The sequence below is a fragment of the Vigna umbellata genome, chromosome 2, assembly GCF_029865625.1.
Source record: "Vigna umbellata cultivar VRB3 chromosome 2, Vumbellata_1.0, whole genome shotgun sequence".
Classification (NCBI taxonomy): Eukaryota; Viridiplantae; Streptophyta; class Magnoliopsida; order Fabales; family Fabaceae; genus Vigna; species Vigna umbellata.
In genome coordinates, this window is record NC_142166.1 from 40943237 (window position 1) to 40970968 (window position 27732).

The 27732-nt window shown below is 41.0% G+C and overlaps 2 protein-coding genes and 1 pseudogene across 4 annotated transcripts; 1 reads left to right on the forward strand and 2 right to left on the reverse strand.

The window, feature by feature from the left end:
- Positions 1–16877: 16877 nt before the first annotated feature.
- LOC148204015 (pentatricopeptide repeat-containing protein At1g77360, mitochondrial pseudogene) lies at positions 16878–19311 on the reverse strand (annotated as a pseudogene). 2 transcript variants are annotated; one of them, XR_015784352.1, is made up of 2 exons: positions 17612–19310; positions 16878–17380 (listed from the first exon to the last, which is right to left on the reverse strand). The product of XR_015784352.1 is annotated as a pentatricopeptide repeat-containing protein At1g77360, mitochondrial pseudogene, transcript variant X1 (transcript). The 2 variants fall into 2 exon arrangements; XR_015784353.1 differs by having other exon boundaries at positions 16920–17380; positions 17474–19311.
- Positions 19312–21471: 2160 nt separating this feature from the next.
- On the forward strand, positions 21472–22949 carry LOC148204016 (uncharacterized). Its single transcript, XM_088106462.1, has 8 exons — positions 21472–21485; positions 21559–21640; positions 21715–21804; positions 21894–22016; positions 22095–22223; positions 22315–22418; positions 22503–22593; positions 22666–22949. Exons 1-8 carry the CDS (start codon positions 21472–21474, stop codon positions 22765–22767), a joined length of 735 nt encoding a protein of 244 aa, XP_087962588.1. The 3' UTR covers positions 22768–22949.
- Positions 22950–26336: 3387 nt separating this feature from the next.
- Positions 26337–27462, reverse strand: LOC148204017 (uncharacterized). Its single transcript, XM_088107984.1, has 3 exons — positions 27051–27462; positions 26845–26967; positions 26337–26759 (listed from the first exon to the last, which is right to left on the reverse strand). The coding sequence occupies exons 1-3, from the start codon at positions 27321–27323 to the stop codon at positions 26337–26339; spliced, it is 819 nt and encodes a 272-aa protein (XP_087964110.1). The 5' UTR covers positions 27324–27462.
- Between the last annotated feature and the right edge of the window lie 270 nt (positions 27463–27732).

Consider the following 27732-nt stretch of genomic DNA (forward strand, 5'->3'; position numbering starts at 1 on the left):
AACCAAGATGTTTCATTCATCCCTTTGTGCTTGCAAAAAGAATACTAAACGGAGAAGTAAATGTGCTTCATTTCTCATCCATTCTGACAACGTAAAAAAAAACTCAGTTCAAGCATAAGCATTAAAATGCCCTCAAAATAACATTCAAAAGCAAAGCAAAGAGCCATCCACGGCAGCTGGAAAATAAAATGAGAGAGAGTGGCGGCTGGAGCTTCCAAGTGTGCACATCAAACCCGTCCAGGCCGTCACCCGTAACCTTCCATTTCTACAATATATGAAAAAAAATTTGCTCCAAGGAAAACTCTCGTGAAGCTGGTAGCTCTTCCCCCGTTAGGTCACACTCCTTTCTACTGTGGCGGCTGTGTGTTCTCCTCGTGCCTCTGCTGGGCGTTAATGTGCTAGGTGCACCTCTCCATTCAACTCTGGACCGCTTCCCTCCATTCTCTCCAAGCTGGACGTGGATTCCTTTCCAAAATTTGCTGGACCGTGCCAAACAAAATGGGACCGTGGGTGCTGCCAAGTGTGGGCCGAATCTCTCCAAGTTGCTGAATGCACCGTGAACGTGTGGAATTCTTTTCCATTTGAAAGCTGGATGTGCACCCTTACAGTTCCGTGTGCTTGCTGTCCAGCTACAGCCCCTACTGCTGGAACGTGTGAAGGCCTCTTCTCTAGAAGAATTGAATGGCCCAAACCGTGACACCACCTGCTCCTATGCTGCTTCATGGGCCCTAGGCCGTGTGCTTTTAATTTTGTAGCAAAACCATGAGGGCCCCTCCAATAAGCACACACCGAGAGTTGCTTCTCATCTCCAATTGAAAAGTCAAAAGTTTATGTGTAGAGTGGAAAGCACCGAGAATTAAAATCTGCACCTCTTTTCCATTATGTGGGCCGTGACCTATGGCATGTGGCTGCTTTAAAATGAAGAAACATTTTAGGACGCGTGGCTGCTCACCGTGTGCACCTCTCCAAACGAATCCAACTTCTCAATGTGCACCCCCCAATTTAAATCCACACCTCTCTTTCATTTTATTTTAAAATATATTTGATGTGGCATCTTTCTTTTGACCTCCAAATGTTCCAAAATTTATCCAACAATTTCCCTACAATTAATAATGCAAATAATTAGCTCAAATAATTAAAATTAATTAAAATTTGAATTTCCGATCAAATTAAACACAATTAAGAAAAATGGGAAAATACTGGACATTTAAGCACAATTCCCTGATTAAATTCGGTACAATAAGCTAAGTGAAATTGAGAAAATATTGACTCATCAAAATAGACCACACTTAGTCTTTTGCACTCCCGGGCAAAATCAAGACGCAGATCAAGGAATAGTTCAAAGGACATTAGGGAAGTGACACAAACTCAGCACACAGAAAACAAACACTAACTAGGACAAGAACAAAATTACACAATTCTCAATGAATCTAGACCAAGAAGGGAAGTAGACAATATCCAACACAAAATCAAGGAAATCAGATACTCATGAAATCATCCAAGCACTTCCAAGCATGGCAAAATTATCAATCAGTTCAAGAGATGAATCAAAAGCAACAGAGCCTCACAGGTGCACACAATCAGTGTTTCTCTCAAGTGTTTAAGGTAAATCAATGTCACTCAATGCACTCAAGAAAGCAATCACAAACAGACTTGGCAAGCCTCTAATATCAACACTCAAGCACATACGCATGTTTAAATCAAAAGGTCTTTTCATGGTTGTAATGGGGCCAAGGACAAGGCATGATATATCTGGATAAGAAGCTACAAACCATAAGGAACAGAGGAGCAATGGGGAACAAGTGTAAACACATTCAAACACACCCACAACCTCTAACTCCATCCTCTTCTTGACTCCATTATTCACAATTATTCACATTTTTTTTTTCACTATTTTTCTGCTCTCTTTTGTTTTTCATCTTGTCTCTTTTCTTTTCTCTATTCAGCACACAATTTCAAGAGACAAGATACACATATATTTACAACAACAACACAAGAAGAGGGACCAACTAGCCAACTCATAAGAATCCCTAAGGAGACCACACTTGTTCCCAAAACACTTCCAAAGCTCCAAAATTCCCTAAGGTTAAGGTAATCATGGTTTTTCACTTAGGGCCAGTGTATGAGCTTCAAAACAAAGAAATGAGGAAAGTATAGGCTCAAAAAGGGTTTTCAAAGAATCGGAGCAGGGTAAGCTTATTCGGCTAGAGAGGCTAAAAACAAAACTGCCTTTATCACTTCCAAACATGCATATCAATCAAGAGTTATCAACAAGAGTCAAGCCAAGGCATATGCGCAAGCAATCAAGAGACATATCACACACAAGAAAGAACATAAAGTGGCTCAAATCTCACACAGGGTAATTCTGTCACAATCAATTCAACTCTCAAAAATCATAATCATCTTCCAAGCAGAGAAAAGCAAGGATTTCCAACAATCATAGTATCAATGAAGTGGAAGACATATTTACAACCCAAACAAAGTCCAGAAATCAAGAGAAACATGTAAAACTGTACACAAAACAAACAAAAACTACCTAGAAAAGAAAAAAATTTAACACGGAAAACAAAAACTATCAAAGAAAAACCAGAATCTCCCCCAATAGACCACACTTAAACTACACAGTGTCCTCAATGTGTCACAATCAGCAGATCAAACAATCAGAACAGTCAACAGATCATGGACAAGTGCAATAAAAGTAGGGAAAGGGGGAGAAGAGAAAAGAAAACTCCCCTGATCATGGTGGCAGTTGCCAATTTTGGACTTTCAGGGAGATGTCTTCCACCACAGTATCCAGCAAGAAGGTTTTGAGGACGAACTGCTTCATCCTCCAGATTTGATCTAGCAGGGAGATATCATCCACAGCTGGATTTAAGAAGCAAAGATTGTTGATGAGCAGGTTCAGCTGGTGCCTATTGATCTTGAAGCTTTTGTCAGTGTTAGCACCTTTATTTTCCACTGTGGGTGTTTGTCTATCAAATTCATGTGTACCTCCTGCAACATGGTTAGTGCGATGTGTTTCCAAAGAAATGATATGCAGGGGTATAACACCCAATCCCAGTGTAACAGGCTGAACAACAGATATACTCTCAGAACATGAATCAATTTCAAATTCAAAAGCAATATCAACAACAGACTCAGATTCATGTTCAGTGCATGGAGAATAAACATTTGGATGTGATAGCAAAAAGTGGTTCTCATCATGCAGAGAAGGACAATTAAGAACAGACTCATCAACAATATAATCATCAACACACCTATCAACATCATAATCATGCATCGCACAATCATCAACAGAATAATCAATTTGAGGTATGTTTACCTCCACTTCCCTAAAGATTGGAATAGTGGTGGAGGATGAAAATGGTCTACCTGGCTCAAAATTGCTGCTTATACCTGCCTGCTCCTCAAAATACTCATCACTCTCCTCAGGTGCAAGAGTAGGGACATAGGATGATGGGAAAGTAGATGGCACCATAGTAAGTTCATGACTCTTCTCCCCATCTTCTATGTTGATGCCACTATCATCATCATCTGGAATCTGAACAGTCTGAAATGGTAACTCTGAATCTTGAGACTGTTCCTCAGTGAGTTGAGTGGCCATCTGCCCTATCTGATCAGTCATACTCTGAATGGCAGCTCCTATTTCTTGCTGGAACTGCATGTTCTCTTGCCGAAACTGAAGGTTCTGCATGGTCATCTGCTCCAACAACTCCTGCAATGTAGGCTCAGAAGTAGAAGGCTGAGGAGTTATTTGGGCAGGAGCATCATATTGCTGACTTTGGTATTGCTGGACTGGTGGAGGCATAAAAGTACTCTGGAATGGTGGTTCTTGATATTGATGCTGTGGAGCATCATACCATCCCAATGTAGGGTCATTCCATCCAAGACCGTTGCTGTAAGCATATTGCACAGGGGAAAATTTGCTCAGAAACTGGTGCTCAAGATATCCCCAATCGGTAACGGATCTCAGAGGAAGAGAGTCTTTCCAATCCTTAGCTGCTCCTTGTAATGAATGCGGAAATGCGCTCAAGAAAATGTAATCAAGAGGGACATCTGGAGGCTTCATTGAAGAGCACATGATGTGGAGCTCCTCCAAATGTCTGTGTGGGCATTCTCCTGCAAAACCATGAAACTTAGGCAGCAAATGTATCAGTCCAGGGGTGAGATCGCAATGAAGATCATCCTCCTTAAGTGAAACCGGCTCACAAAGAGCACTCTCATAAATTAGAGGATGAGTCATATTGTTCTCAACATAGAAATCAGCAGAATATGAATTACAATCAGAGTAACATGCAGAAGGAGAATCATAATCAGAGGCACTAGCAAAACAAGCAGTATTCACGAAATCAAAATAGGTAGACATGGAAAAAGAATAATACTAAAAATCACGAAACAAATAAAACACAACACATTTATACATGCAACACACACACACAACAGAACATCACGTCACGTCACATCACAACACAAGACAAAACACAACACATACTAACACAACAGAAAGACCTAAGACCGAACCATTGGTCCCCGGCAACGGCGCCATTTTGTTGTGAGGGTCGCACCTCCCACAAAAGTTGTGCATATAAGAATGCAGTATAGACTAGGAAGTGACTCCTAGGTCGTCTCTCAAGGACCAAATGTGGTTCGAGTCTTAGGTCAAACACATAGTGGGGGGGTTTGTGATTTTTTTTTTGTTGCGGAAAAACTTAAAGCTAAAATTAAAATTAAACACAACCGAATACAATTGAAAACATTTAAATAAAAGTAGAGTAAAATGGGCCTAAAGCAAGATGTGTGAACTAATTTAAATGCACTAGAAAAATCTGAAAACTCATCTAACACTATGAATTCAACGCATCAACAGAAGCACAATTTAGCGAAAGTAAAATAGTTGGAATGAAAACACGATTCATGAGCACATGTAGCGAGACTAAACTTTAATTGGAAAAAAGGGCGTTAACCACTTAGGATGCAGTAGACACTTCAGCAAATGCAATTCAGCTATTAAATGCAACTATTGAGGTAAAGAAATAAATTGCTGATTGAAGACATTCCCCAACGCATATCATTCACGCACATAACACTTAAAAGTAAATTCATGAACAGTAAAGATAAAAATGAAATCAGCCAACTTCTCCAAGTGAAATCATCAATCACTGTGCGCTTCTAAAAGAAAATGAATCTGCCCTCCGAGAGCTCCACGTGACCGTGCTCATCCAGCTCCTACCTACCACATTTAAATCACTTCTTCATCCTCCAACAATTTCTGCCAAATGTCCCATCACCCTATACTTTATCCTAATCCACTCTTTTTATTCTCTGAATAAAATTAAAGACACCATCCACCTTCACAGCAGCCGCATACCACTCTCTCCCCTTGCGTGCTTCCTAAACGTGTCACCATTTCACTTCTTTCTCCAAGAAGAAATTAAAAACTCATTACCGCTTCATTCCAGGACGCTCCCATGCTTGTGCTCCAAACCGAAAGAAACACTACACCGTGCTCTTCTTTCCAAGTGTCCACCTTTCATTCTCTACTCCAGCTAAGCTAATAGAAATACTCTCCTAAAGTCAATCACCGTTCCATCTCTTCATGCAATGAAGGTCACGCTTCACTTTTCTTCCAGCAAGCCGAGAGTCACCATTCCCGTATGTTCATTCTCTATCACCGCTCCATTTCTCTCTCAGCTCATCATCCACACTTATCCAAAAGAAAGAAGAAAACATTTGTGTTGCTACTGTCTAAAGAAAGAAAAGAAAAACTGATTTCCCTACTGGAATAAAAACCAAGATGTTTCATTCATCCCTTTGTGCTTGCAAAAAGAATACTAAACGGAGAAGTAAATGTGCTTCATTTCTCATCCATTGTGACAACGTAAAAAAAAACTCAGTTCAAGCATAAGCATTAAAATGCCCTCAAAATAACATTCAAAAGCAAAGCAAAGAGCCATCCACGGCAGCTGGAAAATAAAATGAGAGAGAGTGGCGGCTGGAGCTTCCAAGTGTGCACATCAAACCCGTCCAGGCCATCACCCGTAACCTTCCATTTCTACAATATATGAAAAAAAATTTGCTCCAAGGAAAACTCTCGTGAAGCTGGTAGCTCTTCCCCCGTTAGGTCACACTCCTTTCTACTGTGGCGGCTGTGTGTTCTCCTCGTGCCTCTGCTGGGCGTTAATGTGCTAGGTGCACCTCTCCATTCAACTCTGGACCGCTTCCCTCCATTCTCTCCAAGCTGGACGTGGATTCCTTTCCAAAATTTGCTGGACCGTGCCAAACAAAATGGGACCGTGGGTGCTGCCAAGTGTGGGCCGAATCTCTCCAAGTTGCTGAATGCACCGTGAACGTGTGGAATTCTTTTCCATTTGAAAGCTGGATGTGCACCCTTACAGTTCCGTGTGCTTGCTGTCCAGCTACAGCCCCTACTGCTGGAACGTGTGAAGGCCTCTTCTCTAGAAGAATTGAATGGCCCAAACCGTGACACCACCTGCTCCTATGCTGCTTCATGGGCCCTAGGCCGTGTGCTTTTAATTTTGTAGCAAAACCATGAGGGCCCCTCCAATAAGCACACACCGAGAGTTGCTTCTCATCTCCAATTGAAAAGTCAAAAGTTTATGTGTAGAGTGGAAAGCACCGAGATTAAAATCTGCACCTCTTTTCCATTATGTGGGCCGTGACCTATGGCATGTGGCTGCTTTAAAATGAAGAAACATTTTAGGACGCGTGGCTGCTCACCGTGTGCACCTCTCCAAACGAATCCAGCTTCTCAATGTGCACCCCCCAATTTAAATCCACACCTCTCTTTCATTTTATTTTAAAATATATTTGATGTGGCATCTTTCTTTTGACCTCCAAATGTTCCAAAATTTATCCAACAATTTCCCTACAATTAATAATGCAAATAATTAGCTCAAATAATTCAAATTAATTAAAATTTGAATTTCCGATCAAATTAAACACAATTAAGAAAAATGGGAAAATACTGGACATTTAAGCACAATTCCCTGATTAAATTCGGTACAATAAGCTAAGTGAAATTGAGAAATATTGACTCATCACATACCTTATGAAAAATAAATCCAAAGTTTTTCAAATTTTTGTTAATTTTTTCTATCTTGTCCAAAATCAATTTGAAAAAAATATCAAAAGAATCAGGTCTGATAATGATACTAAATATGTGAATCATGAATTTTTCAATTTTTTGTCTCATAATGGTATTGTTCAGGAACTAACTTGTGTTAACACCCCAACAAAATGGGGTTGTAGAAAGAAAGAATTGTCATCTTCTTGAAGTAACTAGAGCTCTTCTTTTTCAAATGTCTGTTCCAAAAAATTATCGGGGAGAAGCTGTGTTAACTGCACATATCTCATCAATAGGTTATCCACTCGTATCTTAAATGGCATTAGTCCTATAGAGTCTCTATTGTCTTTTCTTCCTTCTTGTTCCCTACTAACGAGTTTACCTAGTCGAGTCTTTGGATGTGTTGTTTTTGTTCACTCTCATCATCCTAATCGTGGTAAATTAGATCCCAAAGTTCTTAAATGTGTCTTTATTGGGTATCATTCTAATAAAAACGGGTACAAATGTTATCATCCTCAAGTCGTCGCGTCTTTATCACCATGGATGTCGCCTTTCATGAAACACAATCCTTTTATGTCAGTCCCACCACTTCAGGGGAGAAAGCACTTAAAGTGGATGTAACTCTCCTTCTTGTCTTTACCATGTTTGTCTTTGCAGGATGCCCAAGACTTCAGCAATAAAGCTACCATAGTCCACAGTGAGGAAGAAGAGGAAGAAGACAAATTTTTTTGCAAAAAATATGAAAGAAGATAACAACCCACTTCGACTCTCAAGCAAGAAAAATTGTCTACTAAAGAGGCGAGGATCCCTGAAGATATCAATGAGGAGGAGGTAAGTATTACTGAGGATTTCCCCGTAAGTATTACTAAGGATTTACCCATTGCATTGAGAAAGGGAAGAAGATCATGTGCTAATATCCTATTTCTCAATATGTTTGCACTAACAATCTCTCTGATAAGCACAGAAGTTTTATTGCTACCATTGATGCCACAAAAATTCCTACCTCAATCCAGGAGGCCATGAAACTTGAACATTGGAATCAAGCCATGAAAGAAGAGATGAATGCATTAGAAAGAAATTCCACTTGGGAAATTGTTGATAAGCCAAGAGACAAGAAGGCAATAGGGTGTAGATGGATATTCAGTGAAACATAAGGCAGATGGGACAATAGAAGATATAAAGCTAGATTGGTGGTAAAAGGATATACCCAAACATATGGGATTGATTATGAGGAGACATTTGCCCCGGTGGCAAAGATGAATACAGTTCGAGTTATTCTCGCTTTTCTCGCTTTGGCTGCCCATTTTGGATGGGACTTACACCAGTTGGATGTGAAGAATGCCTTTCTTCATGGAAATCTAGATGAGGAAGTATACATGGAGATTCCCTCAGGTCTTGAAGTGAAAAATGAAAGAAACAAGGTATGCCTCTTGAAGAAAGCATTGTATGGTCTTAAGCAATCCCCTAGAGCATGGTTTGGAAGATTTACAAAAGCAATGGTTTCCTTCATAAAGCACTCTTCTACAGGTAAACTCACTCTGTTGCTTGTCCATGTGGATGATATGATTATTGCAGGAGATGATGAAACAAAAAATTGGCATTAAAAAAAAATTGGCAGCTCTATTTGAAACGAAAGACCTAGGAAAACTCAAATATTTTCTTGGAATAGAGGTTGCCTACTCCAAGAACGAAATTTTCATCTCCCAAAGGAAATATGTTCTTGATCTCCTCAAAGAAACAGGAAAGATAGGATGTAGAACCTCAACAGTTCCTATACAGAATCACAGAATTGGAAGTGAAGAAAGTGCTCCTGTAGAGAAGGCCCAATATCAGAGATTGGTGGGGAATTGATTTATCTATCACACACAAGACCAGACATTGCTTATGCAGTTAGTGTAGTGAGTCAATTTATGCATGATCCAAGAGAGAGACACATGCAAGCAGTTGACAAAATTCTCCAATACTTGAAGTCAAGTCTAGGAAAGGGGCTATTATTCAAAAGAGAAGACACATTGACTATGAAGATATATATTGATGCTGACTATGCAGGTTCAATTACTGACAGAAAATCTACTTCTGGATATTGTGTATTTCATGGAGATAGTATGGTAACATGGAGAAGCAAAAAGCAAGATAGAGTGTCGCAACCGGAATCGCGACGGGACGACGATCCAAAAAAAAGAAACGCGTTTTGAAAAGGAGATTTTGGAGTCGCCACCATAGTTTATTATGGAAAACTACGGAAAAACCATAAAACGATAAAGCACGGTCCACGAAAACCAGATTCTGGGTTCGGGAGTCGGTTACGCGTGGGGAAGGTGTTAGCACCCCACAACGCCTGCCCTAAGGCAGTACCTTTAACTAAATGCGCGAATGTGATGTGGTTTTCAAAATGTTTCTATCCCCTAAAATAAAATTTTAAAGAAACAAAATATATTTTTAGTTTTTTGGGCCCGACGAGGATTGACCTCGCTCCTACGTATTCTCATTCGGAATGAGAAATCAGGGTTACGTAGTTCTTTTTGAAAATGTTTGAGAAATTTGTTTGAGAAATTGATTGAAAGATTTATTTGAGAAATTGATTGAAAGATTTGTTTGAAAAAATGATTACGGATGAATTTGGATTTTTGGGAAAGTGAACCTGACAAGGGCTAGCCTTGCTCCTACGTATCTCCACTTTTGATGGAGAATCAAGGATCACGTAGTTCTGGTTAGGAAGATTGTTTGTTGTTTAAAATTGTTGATGTTTTTGGGTTTTTTGAAGATTTTATACCCTTTTCGTATTTTGTTTAAGAAAGAGAAAAGGTTGTTAGCACAAGGACGATGCGTGCGATCACACATGTGCATAAACCTTTAAAACATATTTTTTGTTAATTTTACTTAAGGAAAAGAAAAGGTTTTTAGCACAAGGACGATGCGTGCGATCACACATGTGCATAAACCTTTAAAACATATTTTTGTGATTTTAACTAAGAAAGAGAAAAAGGTTTTCAGCACAAGGACGATGCGTGCGATCACACATGTGCCTAAACCTTTAAACATATTTTTGTGATTTTAACTAAGAAAGAGAAAAGGTTTTCAGCACAAGGACGATGCGTGCGATCACACATGTGCATAAACCTTTAAAACATATTTTTTGTAATTTTAATTAAGGAAAAGAAAAGGTTTTTAGCACAAGGACGATGCGTGCGATCACACATGTGCATAAACCTTTAAAACATATTTTTTGTAATTTTAATTAAGGAAAAGAAAAGGTTTTTAGCACAAGGACGATGCGTGCTGTCAGGCCTCAAAAAAAAAAAAAAAAAAAAAAAAAAAAAAAAAAACGTGGCAGCCTGAGAGCGCGCCACCTCAGCGACGCACATGGGCGACAGCAGCGCCTGTCACCCACTAACGGGCGCTCGCGGACGCACGTGGAGGTGAGTCAGAAACTGATAGTGGATTACACGTGTCCGGCTCTAAATGAACGACCGTTCGGTATGGGCACCGGAAGTGCTGAACGTGTGCCTGCCAGCGTGTAAAGTGTGGCATGGGCAGTCAGAATCCGAAATGGAGAACATGTGCAGGCCAGGCTGTGAACGTGCATCCAGCAAACAATGGGAGGCAAAATCTAAGAGTTTCAGGACTTATTCCACACTCTCTGCACCCACCCTCATTTTCGTTTCTGAAGAGAACCTTTCTCTCCTTCTTCTCTCTTCTTTTCTCTGCACCTTCTCTCTAAGAAAACACCCAATTCATCTCCTCCAACCAGTATTCCGGCACCGTTGAATGGCACTTGGCGTCAAGAGTTTTCAGTGGAGCCGTTCGTTATTTCCGTGAAACAGAGCTGGTAAGTGTCTTCCCATGACGTTCGTTTTTCCAAGCATGCAACTCAATTCTGAGTGTACGTTCGTTATTTTCTTAGAGTAGAGTGGTTCTGATTTTTGGTATTGGGGTTCGTCTGAATAGTGGATTAACGAGCATTGGTGATAAGGATTTGAGTGGAGAGCGTCTGTGTGCGTCTGTGAACGTTCGTCATTTCCAGGTAAGGGGAAGCTTATTTAATTTAATTCATGTTGTGTGCTTCGTTTGAACGTTCGTTAATTACTGTATGAATATATTGCATGATGTGCTGTGATTTGAGTTGCATGAACGTTCGTTGTTTACTGAGTGAAAATGAATATGACTAAGTTTACGTATGTTGTATGAAATACATGAGATTTGGATGACATGAACGAATGGAATTTATGAAACTGTATGATGAGAAATGAACTGGAATGTAAATGAATTGAAAAAGAGTTTCCCCTTCATATTGAACGTTCGTGCTGAACGGTCTTTGACCGTTCGGTCTCCCTTTTTAATAGTCAAGAATGGGATTCGTTCATTTGGAATGATCCCTGGACGAGGACGAGCGTCCTCATTTTCCACTGCCTTGTTGAGCGTTCGGTCAAACACTGTTGAATCTGGAGTTTTTGGATAAACTTCTTTCTTTGGTAATTGTATATGTATATGTAACAGTACACTTTCCGTTCGTAAACACTTCTTCAAAAGTTCCTTAGTAAACCTATCAATCCTGTTACTTTAAGTTATTGAACGTTCGGTCTTACACCTCACGTTCCTATTTAGGAGTGTTCGGTCTTTTACCGAACGCTCGCTCAAAATGGTATTCGCGCTCGCTCAAATTGGTGCTCGGTCACACTGAGCGTTCGTCCAGCACTCGGTTTTGAATTGAGCGTTCGTCCAAACAGTGTTCCTAGCGTTCGTTCAAAATGGCGCTCGGTTTTGAACTGAGCGTTCGTCCCAAATGGCTCGGTTTTGAACTGAGCGTTCGTCCAAAATGGCGCTCGGTTTTGAATTGCGCGTTCGTCCTAATGGTGCTCGGTTTTGAAAGGAGCGTTCGTCCAAAAATGGGATTCAGTCTTACACTGAGCGCTCGCTCAAAATGGTGTTCGGTTTTTATTGAAAAAGCGTACGTCCAACTTCAGATTTACCACGTTCGGTTATTGATTCACGAGCGTTCGTTCATTCAATTGATTTTCCAGGTAAATAACGTTCGTCCAATGAACAGTACCAGATTTGGAAATTTCTGAACTTAAACCGTTCGTTCTTTGATTCGAACGAGCGTCCTTTTGGGTCTCATTTATAGCGTTCGTCCTCGGTCTTTGGGGACAGAACGTTCGGTCTTGGTGGTTTTCTTATGAATAGTGGAAAAGGATTATGTATTAATGAATAGTACTTGATGAACAGTAAATGATGAATGGTAAATAATGAATAGTAAATGATGAAGAGTATATGAGATGAATGGAAAGTTGTGACTTTTGAAAGAGCGTTCAGGGGAGGAACGACTCAGAACTTGATTATTAAGATTTGTAATGTATGAATGTGGTAAGCTTAGCCGGTTGTTCATCCTGATGTTCCGTGAGTACTCGTCCTCACGTAGAGGGGGTACGTCATGTGTGGGAACGGCAGGAGGTCCTAGTCCTGGTGATTATTTGGACAGATAGGATTAACCTCGGGTGGCAGCTGATGAGAGTTCCAGTTACTACATCACCCGGGTGCACGAACACCGAAGCTACACAGAGTTCATACAGTCCGGACAGTCAGTCGTGTTGAGTTTTAATTTGTGAATACGTTAAAGTGGGTTGTTATGTAATGAATGTGTATGTTGAGATATGCATGTATGTTGAATTGTTTACCTGAAATTGCATGTTGATGCATGAGTTAAATTACGTAAGCTTACCCTTGCGTTTTCCTTGTGTTGTCTCGTTTTGTACGTACGTCCTGTCATTGCAATGATCATCCGTGTGGATGTGAGCAGAGGGAGACGAGCGTTTGGAGGATGTTCTGAACGAAGAGAATCTAGATGAAGTTGAAGTGAAGACCGAGCAGTGAGACACTCGGCTAGTAGTGTAGGTTTGTGGCAGAGTGGTCATTCGACCAACCTATGCTTTTATTTTGGCTATGTTCGACCGTTTGATAATTTCATCTGTAAACCGTTCGGTCAGTTTCCGCTTATGTTCCACCTTAATTTGTAACTCTTATTTAAGGACGTGCGGCTTTGCGCGTTCGTTTCTTTAAAGTTGTAATATTGTACTCAAGGACGTTCGTGTTGAGCGTTCACTCGTTTTTCGTTTTAGTTGGAAAGACTGTGCTGTTTTATTATTAATTGTGATTTTCTAATTATATGGTTTATGACTGTATTTTTGGGATGTCACACGTGCGATCACACATGTGCCTAAACCTTTAAAACATATATTTTTGTAATTTTAATTAAGGAAAAGAAAAGAAAAGGTTTTTAGCACAAGGACGATGCGTGCGATCACACATGTGCCTAAACCTTTAAAACATATTTTTGTGAATTTCTTTATTTAAATTGTAAATATTGCATTATTAAATATATATTTAGGAAAAGTAAATATCTAGAATAAATGGATAGAATAAAATAAAATAAGATAATAAATATAAAAATAAAATAAATAAAACAAATGAAATGAAATAAAATACAATAAAAAAAAAGCAAATAAGTAAATAAAGCAAATAATGAGGGGTCCGAGAAAAGGAGTGCCGAACGCTCGTACGTTGAGAAAAATAGCCTGGATGACGAGCGTTCGTTGGTGATACGACGAACGTATGCATGCACGGTTGATGGCGAACGGACGCTGAGAAAAATAGCCTGGATGACGAGCGTTCGTGGGTGATATGACGGACGTACGTCGAGTACAGGGTGGTAGATGACGAGCGTTCATTGGGAAAGGAGGTTGAATGACGAGCGTTCATTGGGACGAGCGTTCGTTGGGGAATTGACGAACGAACGCTGGGAAAGGGGCGAAATGACGAGCAGACGTTGAGAACAGGAGGCTGGATGACGAGCGCTCGCTATGGACGAGCGTTCGGTGGGAAGATGAGACTGGTTGACGAACGCTCGTTGCGGACGAGCGTTCGGTGGGAAGATGTGGGAAATGGATGACGAACGCTCGTTATGGACGAGCGTTCGTATTGAAGATGAGACTGGATGTCGAACGCTCGCTATGGACGAGCGTTCGTTGGGTTAGATAAGACTGGATGACGAACGCTCGCTATGGACGAGCGTTCGTTAGGAAGATGAGGCTGGATGTCGAACGCTCGTTGCGGACGAGCGTTCGTTTGAAGATGAGCTGGATGACGAACGCTCGTTCCCTACGAGCGTTCGTTTTGCAGATGAGACTGGATGTCGAACGCTCGCTATGGACGAGCGTTCGTTAGGAAGATGAGGCTGGATGACGAACGCTCGCTATGGACGAGCGTTCGCTGGGAAGATTGGGCTGGATGACGAACGCTCGCTATGGACGAGCGTTCGCTGGGAAGATTGGCGTTCGTTAGGGAATTAGACGTCGAACGTTCGAAAAAGGCCAAAAACGTGCGTTTATTCTGGGCTTGGCCCACCCGGGTGATTTCTAACCTAGAATTCCCTTAGGGGTTCTCTCACTCTACACTCAATGCTGCCTCCCTCCATCGAGAGCCAGGTCTCTTTTTCTCTGACCAGGAAAACCTAGGGCTGGGAGGCACGCCGCCGCCACCTCGGCTGGAACCGGCCACCGCCACCTCCGAACCAAACCCGCCACCGCGACGAAGATGGGCACCGCGTCACTGCCCCCTCTGGACCAGCCACCACGTCACGCCGCGCCTCGATCCGGCCACCCAAGGAGGGGTTCCTCTCCGGCGTCTCTGCGCCGCGCCTGCCTAACTGGCCGCCGCTCACCACCGCGACCCAGTCACCACGCCACCACCTCCCGTTCCAACCCTTCCTCTCTTTCCTCTTGTTGTTTTCTTGACTGTACAATGGGCTATGTTTGTGGATGTTGTTTTCTGGAGGAAGAAGATGAAGGCGTGGAGATGGTGAGAAGGAAACAGTTAGAGGCTCGACTTTATGCGTGTGTTTGGAGAGGTGGTATTTGCTGCTTGAGGATTCTATTTTGCCGAGGATTGGAGATGATCAGAAACGTTGAAGGGTTCCATGAACAAGGGAAGAAAAGAGAAAAGAAGAATGGGTTTTGTGTTTGTTTCTGTTTCTGAGTTTGACTGCAGGTGAGGGGGAGTGACACGCCGAGGGAGTTCTCGGTGGTTGAGAGGGCGGTTCCAGTGGGGAATGGAATGGTCAAGGGACGGTGAAGATTGATGTTCTATTGCCTCTGTTACATGATTTTTCTGTTATGTGTTTTGTGTTTACTGCTTCAATTTCAGTATTGATGATTGGAGATGAACAGAGGCTTGAAGGCTTAGTATCAATATCTGGTTTGGCTCTTGGATCTTGGTGGTTGGTGGATGGATATGGACCGTGGGCGTTGACAGAGAATGGAAGAATCAGCTTAAGCAAATTTGGGTTTCTGTATGTTGGGATGAATGAATAACAAACAATGTGCAGAAGCAAATCATGTATACTCAATATAATTGCAAGTTCAATACGAGCAGACAAAACCAGGCGTTATCAAGTCAAGACAGAAGCAGAAACCCAAGAGCAGATTATAATCATCTAACATTCATAACCTTTGCGAGCGGTGGAGCTAAGGGGAACTTACCTTGTATGTTTGCGTTTTCCTCTCGTAGGTCCTTGTAATCCTTTTTCCAGGGAGAATGGGCATGAGAGTGAACTCCAGTTGATGGTGATATCCAACGAGTGAATGGAGGAGGATTTTGTTTTTGCAGTTAATGGTGTGGGTTGAGGGAGTAGTGGGTTCCTGTGATGTGCGTGATGAGGAAATAGAGAAGAGGGTGAGAGGTGAATGATGGATGTAAATGGAGGAGAAAGTGGGTTCATCAGAAGTTCACATATATGCTTCTCTGTGTTGAGGCCTTGGCAATGGTTATTGGAATGCAAGATGGATTTGTTCAACGAATGGCCAGGGGTTTTTGATAGTTGGAAGATGAAGCTGAAGTTGGGTGGGGGAATGAGGTTCTATGATGTGCGTGCTGGAGGAAATGGAGCTTGGTCAGAGGTGGAATGATGGATCCTTTTTATGTGCCCAAGCCAAGAATTGATTTCAGAGCGGATGATTCTGTTGAGTGAGCCGTGGGATCGTGCCTGTGCCTGATGGAGGATCCTTTTTGTTATGTCCCCTGTAGAGTGCCTTGTAGCGTGAAAAGTGTCTGATTCAGGGGAGGATTTCTGAAGAGAGGTGGTTACGGGTCAGAGGAGCAGAGTAGTGGAGAGCCAAAAAGGGACATGTCCTGCTTCTTTTTTTTTTTTTTTTTTTTTTTTTTTTTTTTGCTTTCTTTTTAAAATACTCGTATATAGAAAATCAAATGAAATAATAATAAAATAAAAAAATAAAAAAACACGAAATAAAATAGTAATAAACAACACGAAATAAAATAATAATAATAAAAAAATGAAATAAAATAATAATAAAAACAGAATTAAAATCATAAAAGAAAACATAAAATAAAATAAGATACAATAAAAAGAAAGACCTATATTATTTAGTTAACCGGACGAAATTGGGTGTTGACATAGAGTATCACGTTCTAGTGCAGAAGCTGAATTTTGAGCCCTTGCTCAAGGAATGTGTGAAGGACTCTGGATGAAAATCATTTTGGATGATCTTAGAGTCAAAGTGGAGAACCCGGTGCAACTACACTGCAACCTTTATCTTAATCAAGGATTAAAATCAATCCAACTAAGTGTAATATAATAATTTTTCTAGTCCCAATAACAATGCTTAATTTGATTCCGGTTTTGCAGAAAATTAACACATTTGTATCATGTAGAACATTATTAAATTATATACAACATAAGCTAGTAACAAAGTGACATCATAAAATGCAGACCCACCTCAAATGGCATTTTAACAGCTGAAAATTTAGGCCAAAAGAAACAACATACTGAAAATCTAAGAATATCATTCTAAGTCTGCGATCAATAAAAGTAAGTTTTAAAGGGAGCTTTACCAGCAGGGTAAGTGACATCACTGATTTGTCAGAGATCATGAACAGCCACTAGCGCAAGGTTTTTCTTCACTAAATGATAATCAGGATATTTTCCAATTCACTAGGGACAAATCCAAAGCAAATACTTTTAACCCCCGCTCACTTCCAATAAAACTTCATCGATCATCAAGCATAAAATCTTAACTCAAATTCAAAGGGTGAATACACCCATGCTAATTTAGAGATATTCTAACTTTAGAGGAAGTTTTCCCTATAACATGCAGGGCATCATTATGTCACATTCGAAAATCTAGTGGATAATGGTCTTGTGATCTCATCAGCAATGACATGGCATACAATGTTTGATCATCAATGCATTTTATATTTGGGAAGGACTTGGCAGTATCCGCATATCTGCCAAAGTAAAAGGAAAATCTTATGAAAAGAAGCAACATAAAAAATTATAATAACAGAAATCAGAGTGAATAAGTAAAGGAAAAAGTCTACCAGTAAGTTAAGCGGTCTGATTTCTATATTACATAATAGGCAGATCCCAAGTATACAAAACTGTGGTTACAAAACTGTTTTGACAACAAAATAGTATTCAAAGCTTGCTATATGTTTCTAGTTGCCAACTGCATTCACCTTTTTTAATCATGTAAAGGCTCCTTGACAAGAAGATTCATTTTCTCATGAAGAAATTTGAGCACATCTTCTCTCCCTTCCTTTAAAAGCAACTGTCTCAACCTCCCAAACGTAATACGTGATGGTCGAATTCCCTTCTCTATCATCTCTTCAAGCACAACACAAGCTTTTGCGGCATCACCTTTTTCACACAGCCCCTTGACAAGGGCAGAAAAGGTGTGCATGCTTGGAACAAATTGTTTTGACTTCATAAACTTCCATATTTGCAGAGCCATTTCCAGATCATTTTTCTCACAAAACATTTTTATCATCATTGTGTAAGTATCAGCATCCGGTTCACATAACTTGATCATCCGGCGGAAAACTCTAAAAGCTCTATCAGTCTGTCCCTGACCAATCATACTGCTTATGATAACATTGCAGGTCCTTGAATTCGGCGCAACGCCATTGATCTCCATCTCCTGCAAGACCCTGCGCACATTTTTAAACTTATTTACTTTACAAAAGGCACCAATCAAGGCATTATAAACCACAACATCAGCCTTGATTCCCTTCCTCTCCATCTCCTGGAATGAATCAATAGCATCTTCAATTCGGTGCTCCACTCCATAAGTATGAACCAGGACACTATAAATGAAAGATGTAGGCCTGCAATTGCTCTCATCCATTTCCTTCACAACCTCAACTGCTTCATCGACCCTCCCTGCTTTGCAAAGAACATCAACCATTATACCATAAGTAACAACATCAGGATCACACCCAGCATGAACCATCTCTCCAAAAACCTCCCTTGCCCGGGGAAGATTGGGAGCTTTTCCCCACCCCTCCAGCAAAATGCTATAAGTTTTCGCGTCTGGTTCAAATCGACCCTTCATAGCATCAAAAATCTCCTGAGCCTTCCTCACATTGTTGGACTTGCACAAAGCACTTAACAAACCATTAAATGCAGCAAGATTTGGGACCACATCGTACTTATCCATGACATTAAAGGTGTAAACAGCCTCGTCGACCTTGTTAGCCCTAGCATACTTTCTCATCATGATGCAAAAAGTCTCCACATTTAGCATGCCCTTTTTCCTCATGGCATTAACAAGGTCCCACACGATCTGGTACTGTCTAATCTTAGCCAGAGATTCAATCATCAAGTGATATGCCCTTATGTTGTGCGAGTACCCTCTCTGCTTCTCTGCCCACTCAAAGAACCGAAATGCTGACATGCCCGCATTCTCAAATCGTTTGAGAACATCTTCAACTAAATCAAGGGAAACTTTAACTCCAGTTTGATTAAGAGCAGTGTCAAGTGCCAGTGTGGGACACGTCATCATAACCTTGCTCACTCTCTCGCTCGCTTCTCCAACCTCCTGAATCGCCTCATTTGTGCTGTGCATTTTTGCAAACAATACCCATTTGGATAATATATTTTTTCTATGGGAACAAAGCTTAATCATTGCGCGGACAAAGCAAGACTTGCAAATTATTCACCTGAAGCAAGCTCCACAATGGAGAGTCTGCAAACCCTAACGGGATATGACGATTGCTCAAGTCTGAAGTGGCGATTGCCGAAAAATTACTGGTATTTCTGTGAAACGAGTTTCAGGTCGCCATGGTTTGATGGTGGCTGATAGTGGTGAAGCCGCCGTTGTGTTCGGAAATCTCTCGAATTGGAGTGGTGAATGGATGTTGTTCACAAACACAACTTAGTCAGCAAAACCATTTTTACAAGGAAAATGTTATTCCAACAACGCTTTTTTAACACAGTTTTGACAACGTGCACGTGGCAGCTTGCCATTGGCTCAGTAATTTGAAAATGGAACAGAGAAGGGGTTACGGTGATAGGGGTATTTTGGGCTTTCCAAATTAAATTTTGACAAAATTTGGGTTTCGTGGTTTAGGGTGCCACAGACGTTCGTTCAAGCCTTCGTTCTTCTCGTTCGTTCAAGCCTTCTCTGTCGTCCGTCTTCTCTCTCGCTGTGTCGTCCGTCTTCTCGTTCGTTCAAGCCTTCGTTCTCTTGCCGTGTTCGAAGCTTCCATCCTCGGTTTCGTTCTGTCCTCCTTCTTCAAAACGTGCGTTGAAACCCTTACATTTTGGTGTAAGTAAAAATGGGCGAGCCCTGACATTGTGTTTTACTCTGTGTTTTTGGTTTTCATTAAGTTGAATGATATAACTGAGTGTGGAATGTTGTCTTCTTAGGGCCGTTGCAATGGAAGGGAAAAAAGCAAGTGTAAGAAAAAAAATTAAATTTTTTGTTTATATATTATTTAATTATCTTACGGATTGTAGTTAGTAATAAATTTTTATGATTTTTTTTGTAGTGGCGACTTCTTATCTCGATGGATTCATCCATCATTATTGAAATGAATCGTTTGCTCCGACAGTGTCATGTGGATCGGATTAGGATGACACCATTTATGTGGTGTGTGAATATTAATAACCCTGTGGAGGTGAATTTAAAATTATTGAAGGTTATGGTTAGCAGGTGGGTTGGAAATGATAACAGTTTTAGAGTTCGTCAAAAGTTGGTGCCGTTTAGAGTTGTTGATGTGTTGATGAGCTTAGGTTTAGAAATAGGTGGTTTAGAGATTCCCTTTGATGAAGTAGTTGGTGGATTGGTTGGTGAATTGTTCAAATCAAAAACCATCAGTTTGAAGGACTTGACAGACATGTTTAATGTCATTGTTGATGATAAAAACATTGAAGTCGATGTAGTGTGTAGGTTATATATATTAGTTTGTTTGGTTGTTTCTATTTCCCTAGGAAATCAAGGCATGTTTGTAACATGCCTTTTGGAGTGTTAGATGACTTAGACCGTTTGTGTCTATATGATTGGTGCACCGGTGTACATAAACACATTGTAGAGAATTTAAATAAATGTAAGAAGAAAATTATGGGAGCAGGTATCCCCCAGTCAGTCACTCTCAGTGGCAATGTGGCAGTGTTGCAGGTAATATGATATGTAGTTCACTATTTTGATGTAGTGCAGAACATTGTGAATTATGTTTGATGAAATAATTTTATGATGTTTTAGGCTTGGGCGGTTGAGAGACTTTCTTTGCATGGTCATCCTTCGCACCGGTTTTTCCCCCGCATAATGAGATGGTTCCCGTTTAAATCAAGGACCGAAAAAATTGAAAATATTTTTATGACCGGAGATGTAAGTGTTTTGTTTTTCGTTATTTTGTATGTTAAAATGGATTGTGTATTTTGTCTGAATTTGTTGTGTGCTATTGGTGCAGTTAAATATGGAGTGGTATATACGAAATGAAGATCGTCATAGGCCGGAAATCCGTGCAGCTTTCAACATGGATGACGGAGGAATGAGTGAAGGATCCAAGGTTGACCAAGACGATGATGAAGACGAAAGCTCTGATGACGGGGCATGGGAAGCAGGTGCGGAGGAGAGATTGAGGAAAAATAACGAACATATCAGAGCATTGAATGCCAAGATTGGAGTTCTGACTAGGGAGCTATTTGAAATTTATCAAACTCCAATCTTTCATGAAGAAGATGCATGTGCACTGATGAAGAGGTTGGGGGTGGAGTTGGAGGTGAGGAGAATGCTCAAGTTGGGGGAGAAGAAGAAGGTGATGGACATGGAGTTGGAGGTGAGGAGAATGCTGAAGTTGGGGGAGAAGAAGAAGGTGATGGAAATGAAGTTGATGACCCCCTAGGTGCACATGCTGAAGTAAGAGGGGATGATGAAACTGTTCGTAACATTAATTTTATTGAAATAGAAGATGATGCTGATGAAGGAGAACCGGAGGTCGTTCCATTGGCTATACCCCCATTGCGGAGTTTTGTTGGTGATCCAAGCACTAGTGTTGATGTAAACCAATTGTATACAGCAGTCAGCATCAGAGAGATGAACGTACACAGGTATGTGGTATGAATTGTAGTTGTGGTTGAGGAATATGTATTGTTTGTCATTGACTAATATTTGTATGTTTAGGGTTGTAAGCGAGATAATTGGCCAAAGCTTGAGCACGACTTCAATTTACACTTTGGCCCCAATGAAATACGTTGATAACATGGTTAGTATTGTCACATTTGGTTGTGTTTCATGTTATAGTTTATTTTAGTAATGTGAAAATTTTTTATTGTGTAGGTGGTGTTCTTTGCTTGTACGGTCTTTATGTACTTTGAGAAAAGGTTGTGCGGTGTTGTTAAGAGGTTTCATTTTAGTCCGTTATACTCGGTAAATAAAATTTGATATTGTCTCATATTTATGATTGAAGAAAGTATTTTTGATCGATTTTTTATTGATGATTTTGAAATTGTCCACAGCACCATATTCTTACAGATTATAGGAAACGTCCACAGAATCGCCATGTATTCACGCTTCATAACTATAACACTTATTTGCGTTCCGATCATTTTGGACTTGAAGAATTACCCACGGCGGACTTTGTGAGTAACCTTGAATTTGCAAATCTTGTCGACTTTTGGTTGTAAATGTGTTACTGAAATTGTTTATATTTTTTGTAGTTGTTTCTGCCATTTGTCCACGATGATCATTGGTGGTGTTATTCAGTGAAGTTGAGGTCAATGGAGATTTTTGTGATTGATTCATTGGGGAAGGGGATCAGAGACCGCAAAAGGATAGACACAGCCGTTGTAAGATTCGACATCTTTCATTGTTGATTACCGTGTGATTATGACATAACCCTGCATTGTTTAAGTATTTATTGTTTTTGTTAACTGGTAGGCTGAAAATATGGCACGGTTTTTTGGCATCCTGATGAATATACCGGAAGGTAGTATTGCTCCTTTGACAGTTAAACAAGCAAATATCCCATCCCAACCAAACTTGTAAGTTTCTTGAACTGTAGTGGCGGATTATATTGTGATGTATATGGGCAAAAGTAATCTGATGTTGTGGGTATATTATTTCAGACATGATTGTGGAGTAATAATGTTGAAAGCAATGGAAATCTGGGATGGAGATGAAAAATACAACGGGAAAAGCATGCCTGAATATACAACTGTAAGTTGGAACTGTGTGTTTGATAATATTCTTGTATGTCCTGGTTTCTAATGTGGAAAATGTTGGTTTCAGGAGGAGTTGTTTGGGATTAGAAAGAAATATGTGTGTGACTGGATCCTGGACAACGAGAACACTAGCAGAATGGAAGCCCTACATCTATACGGCATTGTCTAGGATTGCTAAGAAATTATCAAATTTTGACATGTATAAGATGTTCAAATATGTACCTAATGTTATTTGACAATTTTGACATGTATAAGATGTTGAAATATGTACCTAATGTTATTTGACAATGTACAGTATGTGTTTGTAATAAGAATAGTGGTTGGATTTCGAAATGAATTGTTTTTACTTTGCGTTTGTGTTTGTTATAACGACAAAATTAGTGATTGAAAAATGAACGCAGCATTATAATAAAAATTTGAAAAGTACGAGAGCATTTCCACTAAAATTAATGGTAATTAATGCGAAGGATTTGATCAATTTCTGAGTGGGGAGATGGGTGTTGGTGATTGATGTGAACGCAAGAAGCGTGGAGTTACCCGTGATGAGTAGGGGGACGAAGTAGTGCAAGGAATGAGTGAGACTGCTGAAAAAAAGCTCTGGTAATCGTTTACAGGACCCCTGTAAACGATTACCCGAGAGAAATTGCCCATTTGTACAGAAGGTCCAACACAGGTACTCAATAAGATGAACACAGGTCACCATTGGGAAAAAAAGTGACTTTTAGGCAGTTCTGCACCTGTCTGAGGCTGGTGCAGGTGTTGCAGTGGTGGGAGAGGGTGGGTGGTGATGTGATGTGAGTCCAAGGAGGGTGGGGAGACCCCTCATGAGTTGGAGGAGCAAGCTGTGCAAGGAATGAGTGAGACTGCTGAAAAAAGGCTCTGGTAATCGTTTACAGGACCCCTGTAAACGATGACCCGAGACAAATTGGGAATTTGTACAGAAAGTCCAACACAGGTACTCAGGCAGATGAACACAGGTCACCATTGGCAAAAAAAGTGACTTTTAGGCACTTCTGCACCTGTCTGAGGCTGGTGCAGGTGTTCCAGTGGTGGGAGAGGGTGGGTGGTGATGTGATGTGAGTCCAAGGAGGGTGGGGAGACCCCTCATGAGTTGGAGGAGCAAGTTGTGCAAGGAATGAGTGAGACTGCTGAAAAAAGGCTCTGGTAATCGTTTACAGCACCCCTGTAAACGATTACTCGAGAGAAATTGCCAATTTGTACAGAAAGTCCAACACAGGTACTCAGTCAGGTGAAAACAGGTCACCATTGGCAAAAAAAGTGACTTTTAGGCACTTCTGCACCTGTCTGAGGCTGGTGCAGGTGTTCCAATGGTGGGAGAGGGTGGCTGGTGATGTGATGTGAGTCCAAGGAGGGTGGGGAGACCCCTCATGAGTTGGTGGAGCAACCTGTGCAAGGAATGAGTGAGAGTGTTCAAAAAGGGCTCTGGTAATCGTTTACAGCACCCCTGTAAACGATTACCCGAGAGAAATTGCCAATTTGTACAGAAAGTCCAACATAGGTACTCAGTCAGATGAACACAGGTCACCATTGGCAAAAAAAGTGACTTTTAGGCACTTCTGCACCTGTCTGAGGCTGGTGCAGGTGTTCCAGTGGTGGGAGAGGGTGGGTGGTGATGTGATGTGAGTCCAAGGAGGGTGGGGAGACCCCTCATGAGTTGGTGGAGCAACCTGTGCAAGGAATGAGTGAGAGTGTTCAAAAAGGGCTCTGGTAATCGTTTACAGGACCCCTGTAAACGATTACCCGAGAGAAATTGCCAATTTGTACAGAAAGTCCAACACCGGTACTCAGTCAGGTGAACACAGGTCACCATTGGCAAAAAAAGTGACTTTTAGGCACTTCTGCACCTGTCTGAGGGTGGTGCAGGTGTTCCAGTGGTGGGAGAGGGTGGCTGGTGATGTGATGTGAGTCCAAGGAGTGTGGGGTGACCCCTCATGAGTTGGTGGAGCAACCTGTGCAAGGAATGAGTGAGACTGCTGAAAAAGGGGCGGGTAATCGTTTACAGGACCCCTGTAAACGATTACCCGAGAGAAATTGGGAATTTGTACACAAAGTCCAACACAGGTACTCAGTCAGGTGAACACAGGTCACCATTGGCAAAAAAAGTGACTTTTAGGCACTTCTGCACCTGTCTGAGGCTGGTGCAGGTGTTCCAATGGTGGGAGAGGGTGGCTGGTGATGTGATGTGAGTCCAAGGAGGGTGGGGAGACCCCTCATGAGTTGGTGGAGCAACCTGTGCAAGGAATGAGTGAGAGTGTTCAAAAAGGGCTCTGGAATGAGTGAGAGTGAGAGTGTTCAAAAAGTACATCACATCACCAGCCACCCTCTCCCACCATTGGAACACCTGCACCAGCCTCAGACAGGTGCAGAAGTGCCTAAAAGTCACTTTGTTTGCCAATGGTGACCTGTGTTCATCTGACTGAGTACCTGTGTTGGACTTTCTGTACAAATTGCCAATTTCTCTCGGATAATCGTTTACAGGGGTGCTGTAAACGATTACCACAGCCCTTTTTGAACACTCTCACTCATTCCTTGCACAGGTTGCTCCACCAACTCATGAGGGGTCTCCCCACCCTCCTTGGACTCACATCACATCACCAGCCACCCTCTCCCACCATTGGAACACCTGCACCAGCCTAAGACAGGTGCAGAAGTGCCTAAAAGTCACTTTTTTTGCCAATGGTGACCTGTGTTCATCTGACTGAGTACCTGTGTTGGACTTTCTGTATAAATTGGCAATTTCTCCCGGGTAATCGTTTACAGGGGTGCTGTAAACGATTACCAGAGCCCTTTTTGAACACTCTCACTCATTCCTTGCACAGGTTGCTCCACCAACTCATGAGGGGTCTCCCCACCCTCCTTGGACTCACATCACATCACCAGCCACCCTCTCCCACCATTGGAACACCTGCACCAGCCTCAGACAGGTGCAGAAGTGCCTAAAAGTCATTTTTTTTGCAAATGGTGACCTGTGTTCACCTGACTGAGTACCTGTGTTGGACTTTCTGTACAAATGCTTAATTTCTCTGGGGTAATCGTTTACAGGGGTCCTGTAAACGATTACCAGCCCCTTTTTCAGCAGTCTCACTCATTCCTTGCACAGCTTGCTCCTCCAACTCATGAGGGGTCTCCCCACCCTCCTTGGACTCACATCACATCACCACCCACCCTCTCCCACCACTGCAACACCTTCACCAGCCTCAGACAGGTGCAGAACTGCCTAAAAGTCACTTTTTTTTCCAATGGTGACCTGTGTTCACCTGACTGAGTACCTGTGTTGGACTTTCTGTACAAATTGGCAATTTCTCTCGGGTAATCGTTTACAGGGTCCTGTAAACGATTACCAGCTCCTTTTTTCAGCACTCTCACTCATTCCTTGCAAAGGTTGCTCCCCCAACTCATGAGGGGTCACCTCACACTCCTTGGACTCACATCACATCACATGTTACTCAAAATGACCACTCAAACACCAACATGTTACAAACAAGCCTGCAACTTAGGAGACAAAAAAAATTACGACATTCTGAAATCGACAAACCCACAACTCATAATAACAATGGTATTGAATAGATAAAATATGAGACCAATTCAAACCAAAACTCAAATTTTATTTCATTGAACCAAATCGAATACATTGAACATTGTTTTCTTAATCTATTTATAATGATTACAATTTTCATTACTTTCCAAATAACATTTTCAATCAACTAAATACACAAATCACTCATTTTTTATTCTAAGCACTACGGTCCCGGTGTATGGAGTCCTAAGTGCTCTTCCCTTGTAACGCCTTCGTGATCCAACCCTAACATACGTCTTCAAAGGTTGTTCATTTCCGTCAATGTCAGTAGGGGATACAAAACCAGTGTTCACAGATGGTTCTGTACGAGGCACACTTTGTCCAACGTCATGTTTATTTTGCCTTCTTGCCTTCTCTTCAGCCAATTGTGCCTCCAAAGTTGCAACCCTCCTTTTAAGTTCTTCAATTAGAAATTCTTGTTCCTCTAAGGCACGCATAAAAGTTTCTCTGCGAGCTCTTTTTTGTTTCTTCTTTCCTCTTGGTTTAGCATCCTTTCTTTTAGGTGTTGGTCTGTATTCCTCCTTATCCTTCGTTGAAGGACCACCATAAACATCGTCAACAACCTGAAATTTAAAAACACATTACAGATTACACAACTTTGGTCAATATATGAAAACATAACAAAACTTTCGATAACAAACAACTTACCAAACCTGTCTCCATACACCGTTTAACGAACTTGTCTCCAACACTTATATTCATCCAATGCAATATTCGTGGAAATTTATCAATAGGACCTTTTGGTGGAACAAACAGCTCAAAAAACCATACCTAAGACAAATAAATCATCTTAACTTGTAACAAACTTAATTCAAATAACATTTTAAGTAAGTACATCAAATACTATTAATTACCTGCAGCATGTACACACAACCGTTGACGTAAACGTTTGAAATACCTTTGCCTTTCTTCAAGCCTTTTGAAGCTTTGCACAAACTATGTAACAGAAAACGATAAACTAGACTACCCCAACAATAACTACCCAAAGCACTTAAGTTGTCAACAACATTAAACATTACGGGAAACACTTTCCCGCTACGTTTTGGAAATAAAATCTCACTTATCCCTACCAGGAGGTAAAGGCTACAAAAATGAGAACAAGGAATCTTCTTCTTTTGTTTTCGCATTAGAATTTTGTATATTGAATTCAATTCCTTTGTTCCTTTGCCTATGTATTTCACACATTCACTATTGCCCAGCTCTTCCTTTAAGTTAATGTTTGCACCATCTGTACTCAGTCCCAACCCTAAATAAATATCATTTTCATTTATATTCAAAACTTTATTCCCAACTATAAAACCACTACTACAGTCGTCCCACTTACCCAATAACTCACTCAGTATATTTCTACCTACTTTAACATTGACATTGACATCTAAAAACCAAGCAAATGGAGTTGTCGCAATCAATGATCGATGCTCCTTTGTTAAGCGTTCGTTCAAAGTACATATATACTTTGTCGAAAAAGAGTGACGAACACTCGACTGCATAAACCAAAATCAAATCATCAAAACAATGAAACCCAATAACCCAAGC